The 19,564-nt window shown below is 37.6% G+C and overlaps 1 protein-coding gene across 1 annotated transcript; it reads left to right on the top strand.

Annotated features, from left to right (window-relative positions):
• Positions 1–1,891: 1,891 nt before the first annotated feature.
• Positions 1,892–18,798, top strand: LOC139136261 (melatonin receptor type 1B-B-like). Its single transcript, XM_070703988.1, has 3 exons — positions 1,892–2,350; positions 16,136–16,428; positions 16,848–18,798. Exons 1-3 carry the CDS (start codon positions 1,936–1,938, stop codon positions 17,439–17,441), a joined length of 1,302 nt encoding a protein of 433 aa, XP_070560089.1. The 5' UTR covers positions 1,892–1,935; the 3' UTR covers positions 17,442–18,798.
• The last annotated feature ends 766 nt before the right edge of the window (positions 18,799–19,564 follow it).

Raw genomic sequence — 19,564 nt, 5'->3', positions numbered from 1 at the left:
ATGTCAAACCTTGTTTATTCACAGATCTGATAAGCTGATGGTTCACGCGGCAAATACTCTTCAGAGTCTATAATTTAGCGTTCAATATCAAGAGAAAAATCTATACTGCTACTGTATCAAGAGTTTGACTTTTGTGAGCGAATCGTTAAATTGCATATTTTTCTCTTGTTTACAAAATCAACCCATTTCTTATTCCGCCACAATTATACTGCATTTATAATTCCAGTCTTGATTGAAAATTCAAATGTCTTTACTGCCACTTAAGAGAAGTCTCAAAATATTATGTCATCAATGTATGTTAAAATGAACGGTTGTTAATTGAATTTTTCGTTTATTGCCCAAACATCATTGACGCTCTTATAACAACGGCATTTACTCTTGTTCAGTCAAATTTGAAGATATTGCAACATTCAGGGGCACAGATTCTGAATTTTAAGAATACCACGAAAAAGACCACGAAGATATCTTGATAACTTGCTTGTCACGAGATTGCATATTACCACTGGCGGCGAAACATCCGTTGCCATGGATATACGAGTGCTGTTTTCGTTCTGTTTATACCATCTATACACGCTGTCTGCATCCTTAAACTTATGACAGTAGTATACGTTTACGGTCAAAATTGTCATTTAAGTGCTTTCCTTAATTCACTTTGATTGAAATCTGCATTTGAAGATTTTCGCAAACTATTGACGAGAAACCCACCTGCCGATATTAAAATTACGATTAAGCTGTACAGGAAGCTGATCTGAAAAATACAAATTCATTTAAGACAAAACCCAGATGATCAGATTTTCGGATAAGAGTTCCTCGGATGCCACTTCACAGTTTATACCCGTGTGACAGATTGCTTTTTTTTGTATAAAACATTTTGTTTTGTTAGAAGGTTATCCTGGATGTAATGCAATTAATTGAATGGCAATAAGCATGGCTGTAGAAATGCTCGGCATTTTAACTTGCAAGATGTAAAACGCCATTCGAAAAACACATGGGCACCCTGCAGTAGTCCGATAGACGTACAAAAAACATCAAGTATTTGGCGACATCGGAGCGACTGAACGTTGATTCCTGTCTACCACACGATGGCTCATTAAAGTCTCTCCGGCGGATAAGCCTAGTGAAAAAGTGCAATACGCCATTCCACCCCAGTCATGCCCAATGTCTCTTAAATCACCAGTTATGCTCATAATAGTGAAAGCTATACAAGTGCTGATTGCTTATTCCATTAGCCTGACTAATTACGACATATAAAAATTACAAAGTACCTCAAAAGAGGAATAAAACTGAAGCAAGTGTAAATGAATATAGTAAAAATTGGCCGACTAGCGGGAAATACAATACTCGTTAAAATAAAGACTGCAAAGTTAAAACAAATACAGTAAAATACTAACCGACCAGCGGGAAATAAAACACTTGCAAAGCAGAGACTAAAATGCGCAGACGTTTCGGGTGCAACCCTTCTTCAGTACTAGAATTCGCTGGAGAAACGTGAATCACAAGAAAGAAAAACAGCTAATCAAACAAGGGAACGATCAAAAGCGTTAATATATGCATTCATATACCGGCTGGTGCCAGAGTACCGAGTTTGAAAATAGTGGCCTGTTCGAGCTTATGGCGGGTAGAGTCTTTATTTCCCGCAGGTCGGTTAGTATTTTACTGTATTTGTTTTAATTTTGCAGTCTTTATTTTAACGAGTATTGTATTTCCCGCTAGTCGGCCAATTTTTTACTAATTACGACATAGTCATCAGTATTTAATCAAAAATTGATTACTAATAACACCATGTATTGAAGCACGTTTCCATAACATTAACATCGATAATGACGTCATCATTTTCTTGGTGTATTATTACTCGTGTACCGTACATTGCTTGCAGTGAGTCTCACTTGATGTCTCAGTGAACACTTCTGCCAGCGACGCTACGGTGTATCTAAAATGGCATCCGTCTCGTACACACAATCTTCAATAACCACCAACTCAATCTCTCAAACTTCGCCGCTTGGTAAAAACGTTACTTGGCGTCTACCTGTTACAGAGTCCGATAACACAACGGATGGACATGCAACGACAAGCTATTTAATGAACACTACAAACACGTCAACGTTGGACTGGTTTAATTTAACTTCACCATTTTCTAATTCTACCGAACAGACAAATGAGACTTCAGTAGAAGTAATCATCAATGGCAGTCAAGGTGACTCTTCAAGTGATCGCACTGACTTTGAAGTACCTTTCCTGACTTCAGTTTGCGTCATCGGATTCTTGGGTAACATCTTGGTATTAGCTGTCTACTCCAGGAAGAGATCCCTTGGCCACAGCTCATCACTCTACATGCTGAATCTAGCCATAGGTAATGTATAGGGTCTTTTCCTTGATACTGCAACAGATTATTACATTCAAATGTCTTCCAATCACTGTATAGTCTAGTGTTGAGAGTCATATATGAGTGATTATAATGAACTGAGCAGCAAGGTTTTCACCCCCATCTGTCGCAATAAATTAAGCAGTAAATCTAAAAACCAACAAAAGGTTTCAGGACATAAAGAAAACCTTAGTGACAAAATTTAACTGTCCCTTATTAAAACAATATACATCACACAAAATTTGATACTTATTGATTAGAAACCATGAAATTGTTGGAGAAATGTATTTACCAATATTCCAAATATGCGCCATGGCGTCGCATTGCATGTTCAGAAATCACAAGCAGTTTGAAGCATTCCGATTTCTACGATCTGCTTTAACACAGTTTTTGAAGTGATTAACTGTCCTGTGTTACAGTTTTGACTTGACTTTATCAGCGGAGATAGTCAGTCTTTTATTGTAAGTAAGTAAAGATGTATGGTTTGTACATTCACGAGCAGCTGTAATTTTTTCTTCTTTTGACTATTATCATTTTTTCACGTTATTTGATTAATGCGGAAATTAGTCCGGAAGACACAAATATACAACATGCTGTTTAGATCATTTTAATAATTTATGTATCACAATTGAACACCCAGATTAAGAATTAAGGAAAGTTGAAATTTATTTCTGAGATTATTGTGATATTTTAAGTAATTAATAAATACTGGGGCGAATATCGAGTAGTCAGTATACGGCTTGCTTCTAGAGTGGATAACATGTTAACATGAGCTACTCTCTGTACGTTGATAGAATAAGATTCGTGTCACACTGGCAGTGAAGTCAAATGTACCATTCCCGCATTACGTGTTTAGTGGCGTAGGCACAAATAGATGATACGTACTTCGTATGTCCAGACCTAGTGAGCTGACCATCTACTGTGGGTCTTTTTTAAGTCAAGCACGCAGACAAAAAGCTACATAAACTCATGGACACAATGACAATAGGTCAACTAACGGGACAGAAAAGTAATTTAGCTTAAGGTGGAGCTGCATGTTGACAACACAGTTTTTTCAAAGGAATATTTCTCATCAAAGATGACAAGAAAAAGCCCTCATGCTATGTATTTAAAACAAAAAAACAGATAATGCAAAGTTCAGTATGGAAGCAGTAGTTTACTCGAAGGATGAAGAAGGTATATATAGATATATAGAGGTAGAAAACCTCAATATTGGTATCAATGATAAAAATTAATTTAAGTCAGAAACTTGATACTATTTTCTGAAATTTAATATTGAATACTTCACTCGAAACAACAGTATATGTAAGAAAAGAAACGATTATTTTATTTTCCATTATCTATCCTCATTCTAAAATGGCAAGGGTTGAAAGACTGACATTCAAAAAAGTGATTAAAACATATTTAGCAAAATTTAAACGCCTCTTAATCAAAATGTAACACTTTAATTGTCAAATAACACATTGGTTTTGTTATATAGCATTTAAAGAACATATGATGTGATAATTTCAGAAAATGTGACTTTAAAATCTTGAAATTGAGAGAAAGGAGAGGCCAGGAAATCGGGTGGTTTGCATATATTTTCATAAATTAACACTACTTTATCTTGCAACTTACGACTGCTTTACAAGCTGAAAGGTAAACCCAACCAATATTTTAATCTTAGGTTAAAAAATTAGTTAAATTGAATGAATATTTGCAAAAAAGTTATGTTGAACAAAATACGCTGAGTTGGGTGCACCGCCCCCCACCCTTACGTTAGTATGATTGGAATTAAGTGCGTATATTTGATCATGCCTAGGCAAGTGACCACATGAATTGTACCATGTGTTCGACAGTGATATGTAACACGAATTTCAAAATAACCAAAGACAGTAAAGAGATCAACGCTATCTAAATATTGCGAGTGTAAATTGAGGTGGGAAGGCAACAAAGACATTCACACAATTGTCCGAGGCAACGAAATTCTGACCATTCATATAGCACGCACACGTCATTCTTATCTACTCATTAATTCATACTCCACACCGTACAGACACTTACCAACACCTTGATAAGCTTACCTATCCACATGCATGCATGCATCCTTACGGTAGATTTTAGCAAGCGTTTCGAGGGGCGTACTATCGTAGAATAGAGAGGGGGTTTAGGAAGAGAGGAAGGGAGGGAGGGGGAGACAGGGACAGACAGATACACAGAGAGAGACTGTCAGAGACATGGAGAGGCAGATGCAAAACTCAATATTATCGAGAAAGACACTAATTTGCCAAATACATAAAATGTCAAACTGCTTTCAAACTGCACTGTGAATTTTTGCTGTAAGTACTAATGCATTATCTCTTTTTGTATTTTATATTACTTCAATAAAGATTTCTTTCATTTCACCTGGTCTATATATACATGGCTTTGCGTACGGTTTGAGTAAGCAATGCATTTGCGTTATCCGATATGCGATAATAAATTTACTGTAACTTCAAAGAATATTGGACTTTGGATGCGAAATATGGAGCTCTTTCGATCCAACATCATTCAATTAATCTCATTCCGAGAATTCTTCACAAATGCATGAAGTCGATAACGCTTCTACCGAGCCACAGAAACTAGAAGTCAATCTATGACTCAGAATAACATTTAAACAGATCCATCGACTCACTTGCCGGTTTTCTTTAAGTGGTCGTGTTCAAAGTTATGTCGCTATGCGAAACTGAGCGCAATTCATCGATCACCCTTTTTTAGACGTTGTGTCTCTGAAGTCAGTTTCTCACTAATTTGTTGTTTGTTTTGAAAATGTGTTCAAATCCTCAAGGACGTTTCAATAATAACGAACAAAATCATAAAAAGGCGACGCCTGAGTGAGTAAAACGCATGTGAAGCAAAATGCAAAATTTTGTTGACAACTTACGAAATGATCTGCCGTGTTGCTCCGCTTTGTTTGATTGATTTAATTGATTAAATTCCCGGCTAGGATCCTGTTCAACTTCACGTTACGTTTGATACCGTCGTGTTGCAAATTCAATAAGGCTTATGAATTAAGGTTCTATTTCAGCGTCGTCTCTGTGAAACTCAGAGGAGAGGCAGAGACAAACTCACGGCCGTCTGAAATCTTAAATGCTAGAACTGTTGACTGTTTAACGCGCCTTGTAACCCAATCTTTTTACTCGGCATTATTTGATTTTTATTGACCTTTCCGATAAAACGCACTGACATACACGTATATATGTGTTATCATAGCAATGAATCCCACTGTCGCATACGACAGCAGCGGTATTATTGGACGCTCAAAAATGTTACCATGGTATTAGATTTACAGTCAAATATCATGAATCATATACTCTTCATTCAAATAAGCTAACAAGTCTGTCAAAGAGATAAAATTATGCCATGAAGGAAGCACACGGATCTCCATGCTGATGCCTTGTACAAGAGACATTTTACTATACAGCTGCATCACTTTACAATATAATTTGAAGAAACTTCCACGAACTCCATCCGAACTTTCACGAACTCCATCCGAACTTTCACGAACTCCATCCGAACTTCCACGAACTCTATCCGAACTTCCATGAATTCATAATTTTAAAATAAGTTTAGACACGCAATATCACACAACGTATATCTTTGAATTTTAAATTCGAAGATTTAGGAATAATAATGAAGCTTTAAAAATTCAAAATACTTCTCGAGTATACGATCAATCTGATCAAACTATTAGCCTAAAGTAAAATTACGGGGTTATTCTTCTCAAGGGGAGAGGGGAGAGGGGAAGTGAAGTGTTTATCAGCTGGAAGTGTCGAAGGCACACCTAACTATCCACAGGCAGTCATGTCATCTAACACAAAATCAGCAGCGTCAAAGTAGTATTTTAGTTGAAATGCTACAGAATCTCTTGGCAGGGATAAAAAAGAAGTGATACCCTTTCTGTAGTATCGACCCAGCGTTTTTGCGCCAAATGTGACCGCTAATACGGTTCGTGCATTTGAAATCGCAAAACAATATGCCCTTTGAATGTTACCATTGAAAGCACGGTGTCACAGCTAAGGACTGGACTTTGACAGGCAATGAAATGATTTGCAAGATAGAATAATGGACATATTGACTATTAGTGCGTACTTTGATTGATAAAACATAAAATTAACATTGAAAAAAAGAATGAAGGTGAGTTTGAACAAGTTCAATATCGAGTCACTATTGTTTAACATCATTGTAGGTTTTGTTACTAAGTTTGGCATCGCGCTCAACATTTTCTGGTGCCGACAGCTAATGGGACAAATTCTATCCTTTCAAGCCTGTCTTCATATTCTTATTCATTTTCAGATTCTTGGATTTTAGGGGCTGTCACATTTCAAACGAAAACTCATTGCATTTAGCAGAATGAGTTAGCTCAACTACTACTATCGTACGCAATTTAGCATCATCTGTACACGAGGGTTACGTCATTCTTGATATATTCACTGACATCATAAATTGTCATTCAAATAACTATGTGACGGTCTAAACATTCAACAACCTATCTAAAACTTTTATAAGGCTCAGTGGATTTCAAATCACAATTTCCTTATCAGAATTTCACTCTTACAAACTCTCGTTAAGATAGACAGTTAGGTAAACTGCAATTAGTTTTATGTGCCGTGCGCCTTTTCAAACGATCTACTGCCCCATACATTGCCGTGTTTTACTCAGCCATTTTGTCAATTTTCTCTTACTCGAATGCGCTGCAGCGTTTCCGCTTGAAATTTGCCTGATCAAAAGTTTGTTGCATCAGTCTTGCAAAGAGTATCTGTGATTATAGTTTAAGGCCCCAGATTTTCTATGACGCGATGCTTTTATGGCAGGTGATTGATTCATGATCTAATGCCTTTGAGATTCCGCGACAAAGCATAAATCTAGCATAGATAAAAGAAATTTGAGACGCTTTTTGATGTCATTACGTTTTTAATTGTTAGTACTAATTTCGGTTGGCCAGCGTTTGTACAGGGGAAGATACAAAATTCTATAGGGGTTGTTCAAAGTGACCTCATATGACCCTTATGTAAACAAAGATTATCTAATTTGCCAATATCTTGGTTTTCGGAATATGTAATTTAATACTTTAGTGTCCACCTATCTTACTGACAGAATAAGCTTAAGTGAAACAACCGTGGACATGGTTTTTGATTGTGCTATTATTTGAAATACGCACTAACGAACTAACAGCGTTACTCATGCACAACGAGCTCTGCCAGGTTCAATTTCACACCGTTATTTGCTGGCCAGTATTAAATCATGGTGGATTTTTAATATTTGAATAAACAAAAGACACGGAAACGGCGGTATTAACTTGCGGCATTTCGAAGGTCAACTCAGGAGAGATATTGGTATCTGAATTAGTATTGCTATCGTCTTTGTCAACTCAATGTCATTGCGCTAGTCGCTATTTGTTCAGCTGGCTTTGCTTTTTTACCATGAGATCAACAGAATTTTCGAACTCTAGCGATGTATTGATATGAAACTTTGATTTTCCTGATCGCAGTCGTTTGAATATGAACAACCAATCTCCGTATTCTACACTGAGAAAAATAAATTGGGACACGTGTTATATCTACGCGTCGATGACATGTAAAAGCAATAGATACTTGACAGCAGGTGACGTCCGGTGACGTTAAGTGACGTCAGGTGTTCACAGCGAAGGATTGTCTTCTCTTTATGAAGAAATGCAGGATACGACTGGTGGAATTACATCAAATAGTCAATGTACTGGAAAATCACCCGCTTTAAACTCTTTCAGATGTGTCACTTCTCAAAGTATAGTTTATTCAACTCTACACATCAACTGTAATTGCACATCGATGATTTTACTGTGATTCCATTGTGAATGCTGTGATGATGATAAACTGTGGTTTATTTGAACTAATCGCTTTAGCCTTAATATGCTGCAACACACTGTAACTGTCAAAATTTCAAAGTACCCGAGGTTTTCAAATTATTTTCAATTACGCGAAAGGAAAGCAATTTGAGGATTTCTATTTTAACAAATATTTACGATGGGTTTCCTGAAGAGATATAATAGCATGGTTACTTAACATATACCAGGAGATACTGAACAGAAAGATGAAGTTGTTTATGAGAAGTACCTGGGACGAACCACTCCTTCCATGACGGCTGAAAAAAGAAAATTTGAGAGGAAACACATGAAAAGAAAAGACAGAATAGATAAACTAAACAGAAGAAAAGTAAAAAAGAAAAAACTATGGTGATTTAGAGAATGAACAGCAACTGGGTAAAAGATAAGATGTTGGAAACTCCTGTTTTACCAAAGTCATAATATTCAATCCTGAGGTATCTCCCAAATTTTCAGATGAGCTAATTATCTACTACGTTGCCTCGATAAACTGCATGTGTCGCACGAAGTCTGCTTGATGCACGCCCCTATAGAACCTCCATCATCACACAAAAAAACATCTTCGCCATTAAACGTCCAGGATAAAGGTTGGGATGGTACATTTGCGGACAGTGGAGAGACTATTGTTTGTAAAATAAGGAAGTAAACTATCTGCACTTTATCAGCTGTGTGTTGAGGTGACAATAAGACCAACCCTTCATTCTTACTCCGACGTGATATCATATCTCTGCCGAACCATCTCGCAACACCGAGGCTATATTAACTCGGCCTCAGAAAGCCACAATGCCATATTCACCACTTGTGCTATAATATGAGACGCGCTACTTACATGTCACTTTTGTACAGCCAATTTGTTAATGTTTTATATTCTAGTCTGTGCATTATAGTGAGCCCCATAAGCCAGCCCCATAAGCTAGTCCTATAAGCCGGCCCCGTAAGCGGTAAACCAGAAATGTACCGTAAAACTTTGAGAGTGTTGACATCTGAATTCTAACTTTTAATTGTATACATAATTAAGTCTGAGAGGCATTAGGGCACCATAGTTTGATTTTTATTTCTTGATTTAAATCTTAAAACTTTGTAATGTAACATTTTAACGTTTTACACTTAAAATAGTCAACTCAGATCAAAATTATCGCAAGGTTTGGCCAGCAAAACCCGGAGCGATAGTCATGAAACTAAAGACGCAATGTTTTTGCGAAGACTATAGAAAACGTGGAGTAACTCCCCATATACATCAGATAAGATGAGATAAGACAAAATCAGAAAAAGTTATGGATCATATTTACGTAAAATCAAATGCCTGAAAACATAAAATATATATCCTCAAAACGATAACAGACGAACAAACGGAGTAATATATGGATTTAATCATAAAAGAATGAGTTTATTGAATAGCATCGGGATAAGTACAAAAACAGCTAGTGATAACATAGGAGCAATTCATATGATAAGATTTAGAATTAAAATTGGAGATCCCATTGGGTAAAAAACTGCAAGTTTTATCGCTTTGTGTTTGTTCTTTGCGATCTAAGCCTCAGGTGCCCAATTTTGTCACGTGATAACTATCAGATTCGTTGTGAAAGTAGTATGCGCCTCGAAAGTGAAAGACAAACTTTTGCTAAAACTTTCCTCAATGAAACATTCAACCATACTCTTACCAAATAAAGAATAAAAATCAGGGGTCATCGTGCAAAGGTTTGGGACTAGAGAAACAAATTCCCTAACATTTACCGATATTTGAAATTCAAAATGGTCGCCACCCCGTGTTAACTCTAAGAGGGGGGATAAGATCGTCGATTTTCCAAAAACTGACCCAGTGAATTTTTATCTTACTTAAAGAGCTTTAAAATGAGCCCCAACATGTGATAGATCAGAAAAGAATTGTGAAAAATTTAGATTCCGAATATCTGTCTCCGAAGCGCATTCTACCTGAAGGGGATATAGAGTCGGTTCTGATAGACACCTGTCATAAATTTTCACTAAGTGAGTTTGTCCTGTGATTCTACATGCTTTCTTCATGATTTTCTCGAGTCCGATTTTTTCGTGGCCCGAAATTTCACCTCCTCAGCAAATATTACAAAATCTGACCTGTTGAGAAATGCCCTGCTATAGCTTCTTAATGATAGTAAATAAAAAAAAATAAGAAAAAGGAAAAATAACAAACAAAAAGCAAAAAACTGACAACAACAAATATAAGGCAGAAAGCAATACTGAGTGATATGACATATGTCAATCACGAGAGTAGTAATAAGACATCAATGGCCTTACGCAATACTCTGACAGCCTTATCATCCCGTTTAAAAATGTATTTTGATCGAGAAATGGTTGCACAACATGATTTTTATCTGGCTATCTAGTTATTGGTTTGTTTACTCTTGTCTTGAGTTTATTTCCGTGATTTCGTTCTTTTTGCAAACTGGAGCAGTTTTTGTATTTGTGCTTAGATGTTTTGTTTGTTCCTTCAAAACGACCGATCGAATCTTAGTCTGTAGTACTCCTTCCTAAACCACACTGCAATAGTTTAACAGATCAAACGTCGATTACCCTATTTCTAAAGATAACGAACGAAACTTAAATCGGAAACCAATTTCGCACCAAATTTCTGATACACGCTAGTAATTATTTCTATCCTTTCAACTCTTTAAGGATATATGTGGGAATCTTTCATCTGATTTGTCATGAAATCCCGCCAAACTAAATGACACTGTGTAATATCGAGCTAAAATAACCAAATTACGTCAGAAGATAGCGCGATTTGTCCATATAAAATCGCATAAGTTGCATATCCGTTGAATATTGCCGGCTACGAAATTGCTCAACACTGAAGTCGGGCGATTACGCGAATTACCTCAGCTTCCGTCTTTAAAGGTCAACTTTACTGCGTACACTGAAACATACATGCATCGCTTCCCCTCTTTGACGAATAATTGAATATGATAGCCATTGCAATTTCAGATTGCCTTTGGATTTTATGGTAGGTGGCAAAATTAATTTACAAGAATTAAATATTGTTATTTTTTAGACATTTTGGTCAAGAGTTTCAAAGAAACTAATTCAAAACCATGGCATGTTTATACTGTATTGCCGATACTGGTAACTGGGTAACATCAGACTTTTTTATTGTAGGTAATATATCATAAATTTCTATCGTCGGCAGAACAACAGTAAATATTTTTTAAAAATCATCACTGCAACTCATGATTTTTAGGATAAGTGCATGGAGTGAAAATATCATCTTGCTCTGTGTAAACTACTTGTCCCGGTGGAAAAGTTACATTAGATGTCTAGTTGTCAGTCCCATGCTAATGTAAAATAAATTGTATCATGAACACAACGTCAAAGAAAATGCGTAGACTTCGTTCACCTTTTAACCGATGCAACTATCAAAAAGAAGTTAAAACTATCTAACAAGCCACGCCATCAAAATTCATCGTGTTATAAACGAAATTCAGAAGTCAAGTTGTTCGGCAGGGCTGGAAGATTCAATATCCATGTTCCTTTTTAAAATTTGTTGGCTATCTTCCGCTACCAAACGTCAACTTATTTTGTAACTTATGCACAACAAATTCACGGTAAATTTTTTGAGAAAAAAACTGTCGGCTAGCTTCCGCTGCGCTTCGCTACCTTGCTTTCCATGCGCTATAATTCTGCAATCAAGTTTTCGAGAGGAAAAATCGTCACCTTCCCCCCGTTACTTTGGTTTCCATGCGCTACTATTATGTAGTCAATTTTCGTGAAAAAAATGTCAGTTCCCTTCCGCTATACTTTTTGTGTGTGTGCCACCATTTTGCGCTCAATGATTAGGAATTCACACTTATAAGAACGATTTTGAGCAAAGACCGTAGCCTTTTATTGCCATCGAGCGCCCTAATACCATGTTGATATTCAAGCTGAATAGATGGATGATTTTTTATGGAAGCGACATTACCTCCCAGAAATAAAGTTAACTATTGTTAATTAAAGTTGTTAAATGTAAGTTGGCTTTTGCAGTATTTTCACGCCGTACTGAAAGTAAAGGAAGTTCGTTGATCATCAACATTGTATATTCAGTATACAATTCAGTATATTCAGTTGAAGTGAACTTTCATACCACGTTATGGATCACTCATCGAAGTTACAGTGACAGCTCTATGTGAAGCTAATGCTATATAGTGCATCCACTTCCAACTGAAAAAGTTTCAGGTTAGTGTAATACTCGAGTACGCGCTACATATCGCTACGTAGCTATGACTCCTTGCAAAAAAATGTTGCCTATTGGAAGCCTAATGCATACTGTGTTTCAATGTGAATGTGAATGGCTTCAAATCTGTGCCATACCGTGACCAGTGGCACATAAATTATGTTCAATTTGTATGATGCTTTACTCTCGCCGCGATATTTTACGGTGCATCCTCATGTACATTCAGATACTCTCATTGATCCATATACAACTTGTACAGTGTGCAGGTGACAACGAGCAAATGTCTCTCCTCTTTGATAATGTGATACTGCGTGACAGTACTAAAACTAAAAACGTGAAAATAACGTGTATAGACGTTGCTACTTAGGATTCCTATGTGAATTATCACTTAAAGGGCCAATTCCTGTAACATTTGATGATTTTTTTACTATTTTGTCCTATATGCCAATCACAACGTCTATTTCCACTCCTCATAGCTGAACAAAATTAGTGCTCGTTTTAAATTCCTCTGTCGAGAATCTCATTTCTTGTATTGTTTGTCTCTTCCCAAATTCAATGCTATAATGATATTGCTTGTACATTTTGGTTTTCAAGTTTAACAAAGCGTTCTGGGTCAAACTTACAGGGCTCCCAAAAAAATTGGTCAGATTTGTTCCTAAATTACCTCTAAGAAGTCATGTGTCAATTAAACATTTCAAAAAACTAGGCTGGCTGCCTGCCTGGAAACAAAGAGTAAACCAGCTTAAATTGAATCACGTTTACAAGGCAGTCAATAATCAAGCTCCTAAGTATTTCTCTGAGCATTTTAATTTAATAATAAAATGTCATTTAAACCACACCGGATCAAGTTCATATTCTCTTCAATTACCGCCTTTGGCTCTCATTGCCAACATACATCCTAATTTCGGAAGCTAAATTGTGGAATGACATTTCATGCAGTATTCGTCACTCAAATCATTGCTTACAGGAGTGCGGCTCCGCGAAAAATACACAAGTATTCGATGACGTCAAACAGAGAAAAAATCGAAGGGATTATATATTGATTATATATTTGTCGCATGAACAATCTTCTTACTTTTCTTTTGATGTGGATAGATCAAAATTATTGACTCAGATTGCAAAATTGTTGTCGCGATCTGCATTTCCCGGGATTACTTTCATTTATGGAGTAAAGCTGTACCAGGAGATGCACCGCTTTACAGGATACTTTCAGTTACAAATCTGTACAAGTTGAAATTTTGATACACAAAATGCCATAGTTAGCAATTAGAAATACGGATTCCGTCACATCCACGCTGTCTCTATGCCAAAGCTAGTCGGTGGCAGACAGGTTTCACAGTGCTAGCGGCGGACAGCCACAGTCATAGTTATTTAGAATACATTCAAATGTATGAACAAAGAAAATGCAACGACAAGATCGAAACAGTAGTTCTTATTCTAGGAAATGTAGTGGCTTTTAAAAATATCACAAGCTATACGATCTTGGCGAGCCCGAAAGGTTCCGTTCGATGGATCCAGATTACCTCATCGCATGCTCGTAGCCACAACACTGCCGTCGACTGGTCTCCGCTGGTGTCTATCATGTAGATGATGTCCCGGGCCGCATAGTTTACTGAAAGTCAACAGGAACTATTTTCAACTTGACAACTTCGGGATTGAAAATGATCAAATTAAGTGTTCACAAGGACAAACTGTTTTCACAACGTTATGTATAAAAATACGGGCGGAAGTGTTGCGACCCCATAAGAAAGTCGGGGTCGCTAGGACTATAGGCGTTCTTGCCGCAGGTGCGAGGAGTGCTTAGGGAGCCATCATTATTTACGGCCTGGGGGTCGGAGGATTCTGAGAAGGTCACTCAAAAATTGAAAGTCAAAATGTGGAGAGAGCGAAATTAGCGGTTGTCCTTCGTCCACAGACTACCAACTTTTCTCAGGGACTACCAAAATCCATGAAATGGTAGCCCACACGGACTACCAAAGTCTGGGACCTGAAATTCAGTCAGTATTTGGCATGCCATGTCCGGTCCGTCATTTTGGGACGAGCTAAATGCAGTCAAACCCGGATGGACACAGAAAGGCCAGAGTATGACTTTGTTATGCAAATTACGAAGACGAAAGGGCGGTGGAACTTTGAAACAAAGTCTCGATATCTGAATTCTGATGTACTTTAATGACAGACACAGGAAATGATGGCCAATTTTTTAGCATTTTCATTGCACTTTGGTAGGGACTGTGATTTTGATCATAATGTATCAATCACAATTACACGAAAATTATGCCTCCTCCCTACAGAAAGCCCATGGTCTATTTTAAGCCCTGCTACAGTATGCCTCAGTGCTGAGAAGGTTGTATCGGTTTCATCACGACTATCAAAATTTGCGTACAACTCTGAGAGTGAAAGACGTTGTCAATAGGTCACCAAACATTTCAGTATCAATATCGTCCATTATACCTGTTTCCATGGGTATTAAGGTGTGCAATATCAATTCACGGACAGAATCTTGTTGCTGTTCTTGTCTAGTTCACGAAAAAAAGATCCCTGGACTAAAGTATGCATGGGCTACCAGCCATTGTCACTGGGCTACCAACTTCAGAAAATGGTAGCCCAAGTGGACTACCAGGGAAAAAAGTTAATTTCGAGCCCTGACATGTTTGTGTTGATTTGCTGAACAGGTCTCGCTCAGGATTTTGCTGCAATCAAGGCGGCCGGCAGAGTTTTGGAAGCTGTTATCCAATTGGCCGGCAGAATCTTACTGTTATAATTGAATAATACAAATAAACTTCCTAAGATGCTGTGAAGAGTGAAAATCGACCAATCAGATATAACCTTCCAAAAACACCGCAAGTCAGCAGGGGCCGGCCGGCGGGAGAGAACATAGCTGAAAGCTACTCAATTTTGATTTACAGGGTCTGCTAAATTCTTTAGTATAGTTAGCTGTAGTGATCGCCATGAAAATAAATACGGGGTAACATTGCGGTCTAAATACCGAATCATACCAAAACTTTCAGAAATGGGATTTTCTCTTTGATAAAATACACAGTAATAGGCTTTGTCATAGCTATCGACCATGAAATCTTCCGTGCCCATCATCATGGACGTTCCATCATCATGGACGTTTCATCATCATGGACGTTTCTTTCGCGTAGATGTATAGCTTGAAAGTAGTAGTTGCTTACAAACAAAAGAAGTCTGGGTTATGAATTCTTATTAACTTAAAGGTATAAAGTCACCTATAATCTAAATATGCCCATATATGGTCAAAGGGGCGATTCTTGGTATTCAAAATGCCCATGTGAGGGCGCTGTTTCTAAAAAGCGGCCACCCGCATAAAATCTGTGATTGGTTAGATTTTCTCTTTCTGTGGTAACTGTAGCAAATTGGAACAGGTGACAGTATACCTCTAAGGTTATTGCATAATGTTTTTGTATTGGACTGCAGTGCAAATACCGATGGTACGCGCGCACTGCGATGCATGTAATATGTGCATGGTACATACATAACAATGATTATCACTGTGGTTTATAAGCTTTTATCAGATTATTAGTTTTATCAGATTATCTGTAAAGTTTAATTAATATTGTACTATGGGCCAAGGACCTTGAACAAAGAATAAACCAACCACCTCTATAAGGTTTATCTAAAATTTCGGGAAAAAAGTGTGGCATTTGTTATCCATACTTTTCAAATGAATTTCATTTTGTCACTTTCATAGGTGATCTTCTGGCACTGGTCGTGATGGTGCTACACATCACCGAATTCTACCATGATACCTGGCCGATATTGTGGAAAACTGACGAGATGTGCGTGGTCCATAGATTCCTGCGATATGTCGGCTTTAATATCACTGTGTTCACAATGGTCGCCATAGCAATCGATCGATATTTTGCAATATGCCACCCAATGAAATTCAAGATAAGTTTTACTCTGAAGAGAACCATATTTATCATCATTTTTCTTTGGATTCTGTCGTTGGTGGCAGCATCGCCAACATTGTTCATGTTTAAGGTACAGTCACGTAAGCACGTATGTCTACATTTTACTGTTTGGGCATTTATCTTGCAGGGCTGGCTGCTGAACTCAAATTTACTTTATTAAACACTCTCTCAAACCTTTTGCGTTCAGTCAAATTACTAACAAAACGATGAAGAGCTCAGCAAAGGTCCGTGTAAGCAGCTTAGTGACATTGTTAGCCTGGTAAAAAAAGCACGGATCGATCGGAGAACAGAACTCAAGTAACTTTTGCCCAAGAAACTCGTCGAACTTACGAAAACCCTAAAAACGATGTGCTAAGCCTCACCGTTACTTCAGACATCCTTTTTAGGTCGTTTGTCAGCGATTTGTTCGCAGAAGCAAAGCGCTAGCGAGGGCGCTCTTTAACACCATCACTGAGCGATTAATCTTTCTTTAAATGCCTTTCCTTGCAGACTGTCTACAAAAAGACTGATCTTGGCGACACCTATACGGGAAAATTGCCTTTTGTATGTAAATTGGATATGCCTGACGGTGATTGGTTCCCACATTTCAAAGCCTGGTATTTCAACCTAGTGCTGTTCTACATTCCATCGGCCCTCACGTTCATTTTGAACACCGTAGTTATCGTCGAGGTGCGCAGGAGTACAAGAAATGCCCGTAACAATCGGAGAACAACTTCAAAATTTGACTCCGCGCATTGGAAAGTAGCACGCACACTATTCATAGTTTTCATAGCATATTTCTTGAGTTACGTTCTATTCAGTACATATAATTTGGTATTTATATATTTGCCAGAAAATACCTTACACCCCATGGTGAAAAATGTCGGTTTATTAATGCCTTACGCCAATAGCTGTATGAATCCCATTATTTACTCACTGTTCAACCCGAAGTTTCGCAGAGAATGCCTGCACTTACTGTGCAGAAAGCACAGACGTGAGAAAGCTGCGACAGGTATTTATACCATCAGGACAGAAAACAGCAGCGAAAATTTATATATGGGTGCAATGTCAGAAAGAAACCCTGTGGAAATTGAGGATGAGTAGACCTAATATCCACTACAACTTTCTATAAAAAATGTAGTTTTAGGACTAGGACAGTATTCACAGCAAAGGACGGATGTCTCTCACTTTTTCATTCTGGAGATGACTACACAAGAATTTCTACGACCCTTCTGTGCCTGAATGAGTATATGCGATGGCATTCCCAACACAAGAATATAATGGCATTCCCAACACAAGAATATAATGGCATTCCCAACACAAGCGCAGTAAGCTAGTATGCGCCTCGAAAGTTAAAGACTTAAAATTGTGCTTAAACTTTCCTCAAGGAATTTTTCAACTATATTCTTTCAAATTTCAAAATACAAAAATCGGGGGTCACCGTGCAAATTTTGGTACCAGAGAAACAATTACCCAGGATTCACCGAAATCTATTTTCGAACATACAAAGCCGCCGATTTTTTTCTTTCTCCAAAAGCTTTAAAATAGCCCCCAAAGTGGTAGATCAGAAAAGAATAAAACTCTGAAAGTTTGAGAGTCCGAGGATCTGTCTCCCTGGCGCATACTACGTTAAATTGAAAATGCGCTCAGGCCTCTCCTGTGAATGCTGCCCGGGTCATTATTACTTTTGAGGCTTTCAATATGTTGATTGTTCGTCTCTTTTATCCCTTGGACACTGAGACAATCTGCTTATATTCGAATAGGATATTGCCTAACCGTGCATCTTGCAGTTTTGAAATCCTATTTACGTAACCGATGATGTCAGAGTCAGATCATTTTTAGGAATCTTATTTTGTTGTAACTGCTTCAACAATCTTGAGATGTGTTGCTGTACAGTAATGTGCGTACAACTGAATATGAGATAGCCAACCTGATGCGTTATGAATATTTACACGAGAAATTAAAAAAAAAACTTTAATGTAATTTTAAACCTTTCAATACCAAATATGAAACACAATCAAGCATGTGATAATACTTACACAACATGTAATAACATCCGACACAGCCCAGTATGTGATAACCCCTTACACAACATGTAATATCACCCAACACAACCAAGTATGTGATAACTCCTTACACAACATGTAATATCACCCGACACAACCAAGTATGTGATAACTCCTTACACAACATGTAATATCACCCGACACAACCAAGTATGTGATAACTCATTACACAACATGTAATATCACCCGACACAGCCCAGTATGTGATAACCCCTTACACAACATGTAATATCACCCGACACAGCCCAGTATGTGATAACCCCTTACACAACATGTAATATCACCCGACACAACCAAGTATGTGATAACCCTTTACACAACATGTTATATCACCCGACACAGCCCAGTATGTGATAACCCCTTACACAACATGTAATATCATCTGACACAACCAAGTATGTGATAACCCTTTACACAACATGTAATATCACCCGACACAGCCCAGTATGTGATAACCCCTTACACAACATGTAATATCACCCAACACAACCAAGTATGTGATAACTCCTTACACAACATGTAATATCACCCGACACAACCAAGTATGTGATAACTCATTATACAACATGTAATATCACCCGACACAGCCCAGTATGTGATAACCCTTACAACATGTAATATCACCCGACACAGCCCAGTATGTGATAACCCCTTACACAACATGTAATATCACCCGACACAGCCCAGTATGTGATAACCCCTTACACAACATGTAATATCACCCGACACAACCAAGTATGTGATAACCCTTTACACAACATGTTATATCACCCGACACAGCCCAGTATGTGATAACCCCTTACACAACATGTAATATCACCCGAGCTTTCATGTAAATTTACAACTGTGAATACAAAATATCATGTATCTCAGAAAACTTTTTAAAATACTCGTTCGATATCGCTGCTGCTACATTCTGCCGTCTGTACATGTATTTCATATATTACCAATTGACCAAGGTTTTTACATTATTAAGTAAAGTATAAGATTTTTCGTTGTACGTGACATGATAAATTTGTTAGCTTATTCTTTAGCGTATCACTGTGACGCACATGAACTTTTAGCCACAGTTCCGTGCAACAAGTCCTCAAGTACAATTACTGATAATTGGTTTGGGCCAAAACATGATGGTGAAATGGTTTAAGGTCGTTCATCCAAATT

This window comes from Ptychodera flava, chromosome 7, assembly GCF_041260155.1.
Source record: "Ptychodera flava strain L36383 chromosome 7, AS_Pfla_20210202, whole genome shotgun sequence".
NCBI classification, from domain to species: Eukaryota; Metazoa; Hemichordata; class Enteropneusta; family Ptychoderidae; genus Ptychodera; species Ptychodera flava.
The sequence above is the reverse complement of the archived record's forward strand: the minus strand, read 5'-3'. Positions and strand labels throughout refer to the sequence as shown.

What these genes read in the sequence shown, in the direction of transcription:
- LOC139136261 (XM_070703988.1), top strand. Translation starts at nt 1,936, where the DNA reads ATGGCATCCGTCTCGTACACACAATCTTCAATAACCACCAACTCAATC. An exon ending in CATGCTGAATCTAGCCATAG is followed by an intron (nt 2,351 to 16,135) that starts GTAATGTATAGG and finishes TCACTTTCATAG; the next exon opens with GTGATCTTCTGGCACTGGTC. An exon ending in CAACATTGTTCATGTTTAAG is followed by an intron (nt 16,429 to 16,847) that starts GTACAGTCACGT and finishes CTTTCCTTGCAG; the next exon opens with ACTGTCTACAAAAAGACTGA.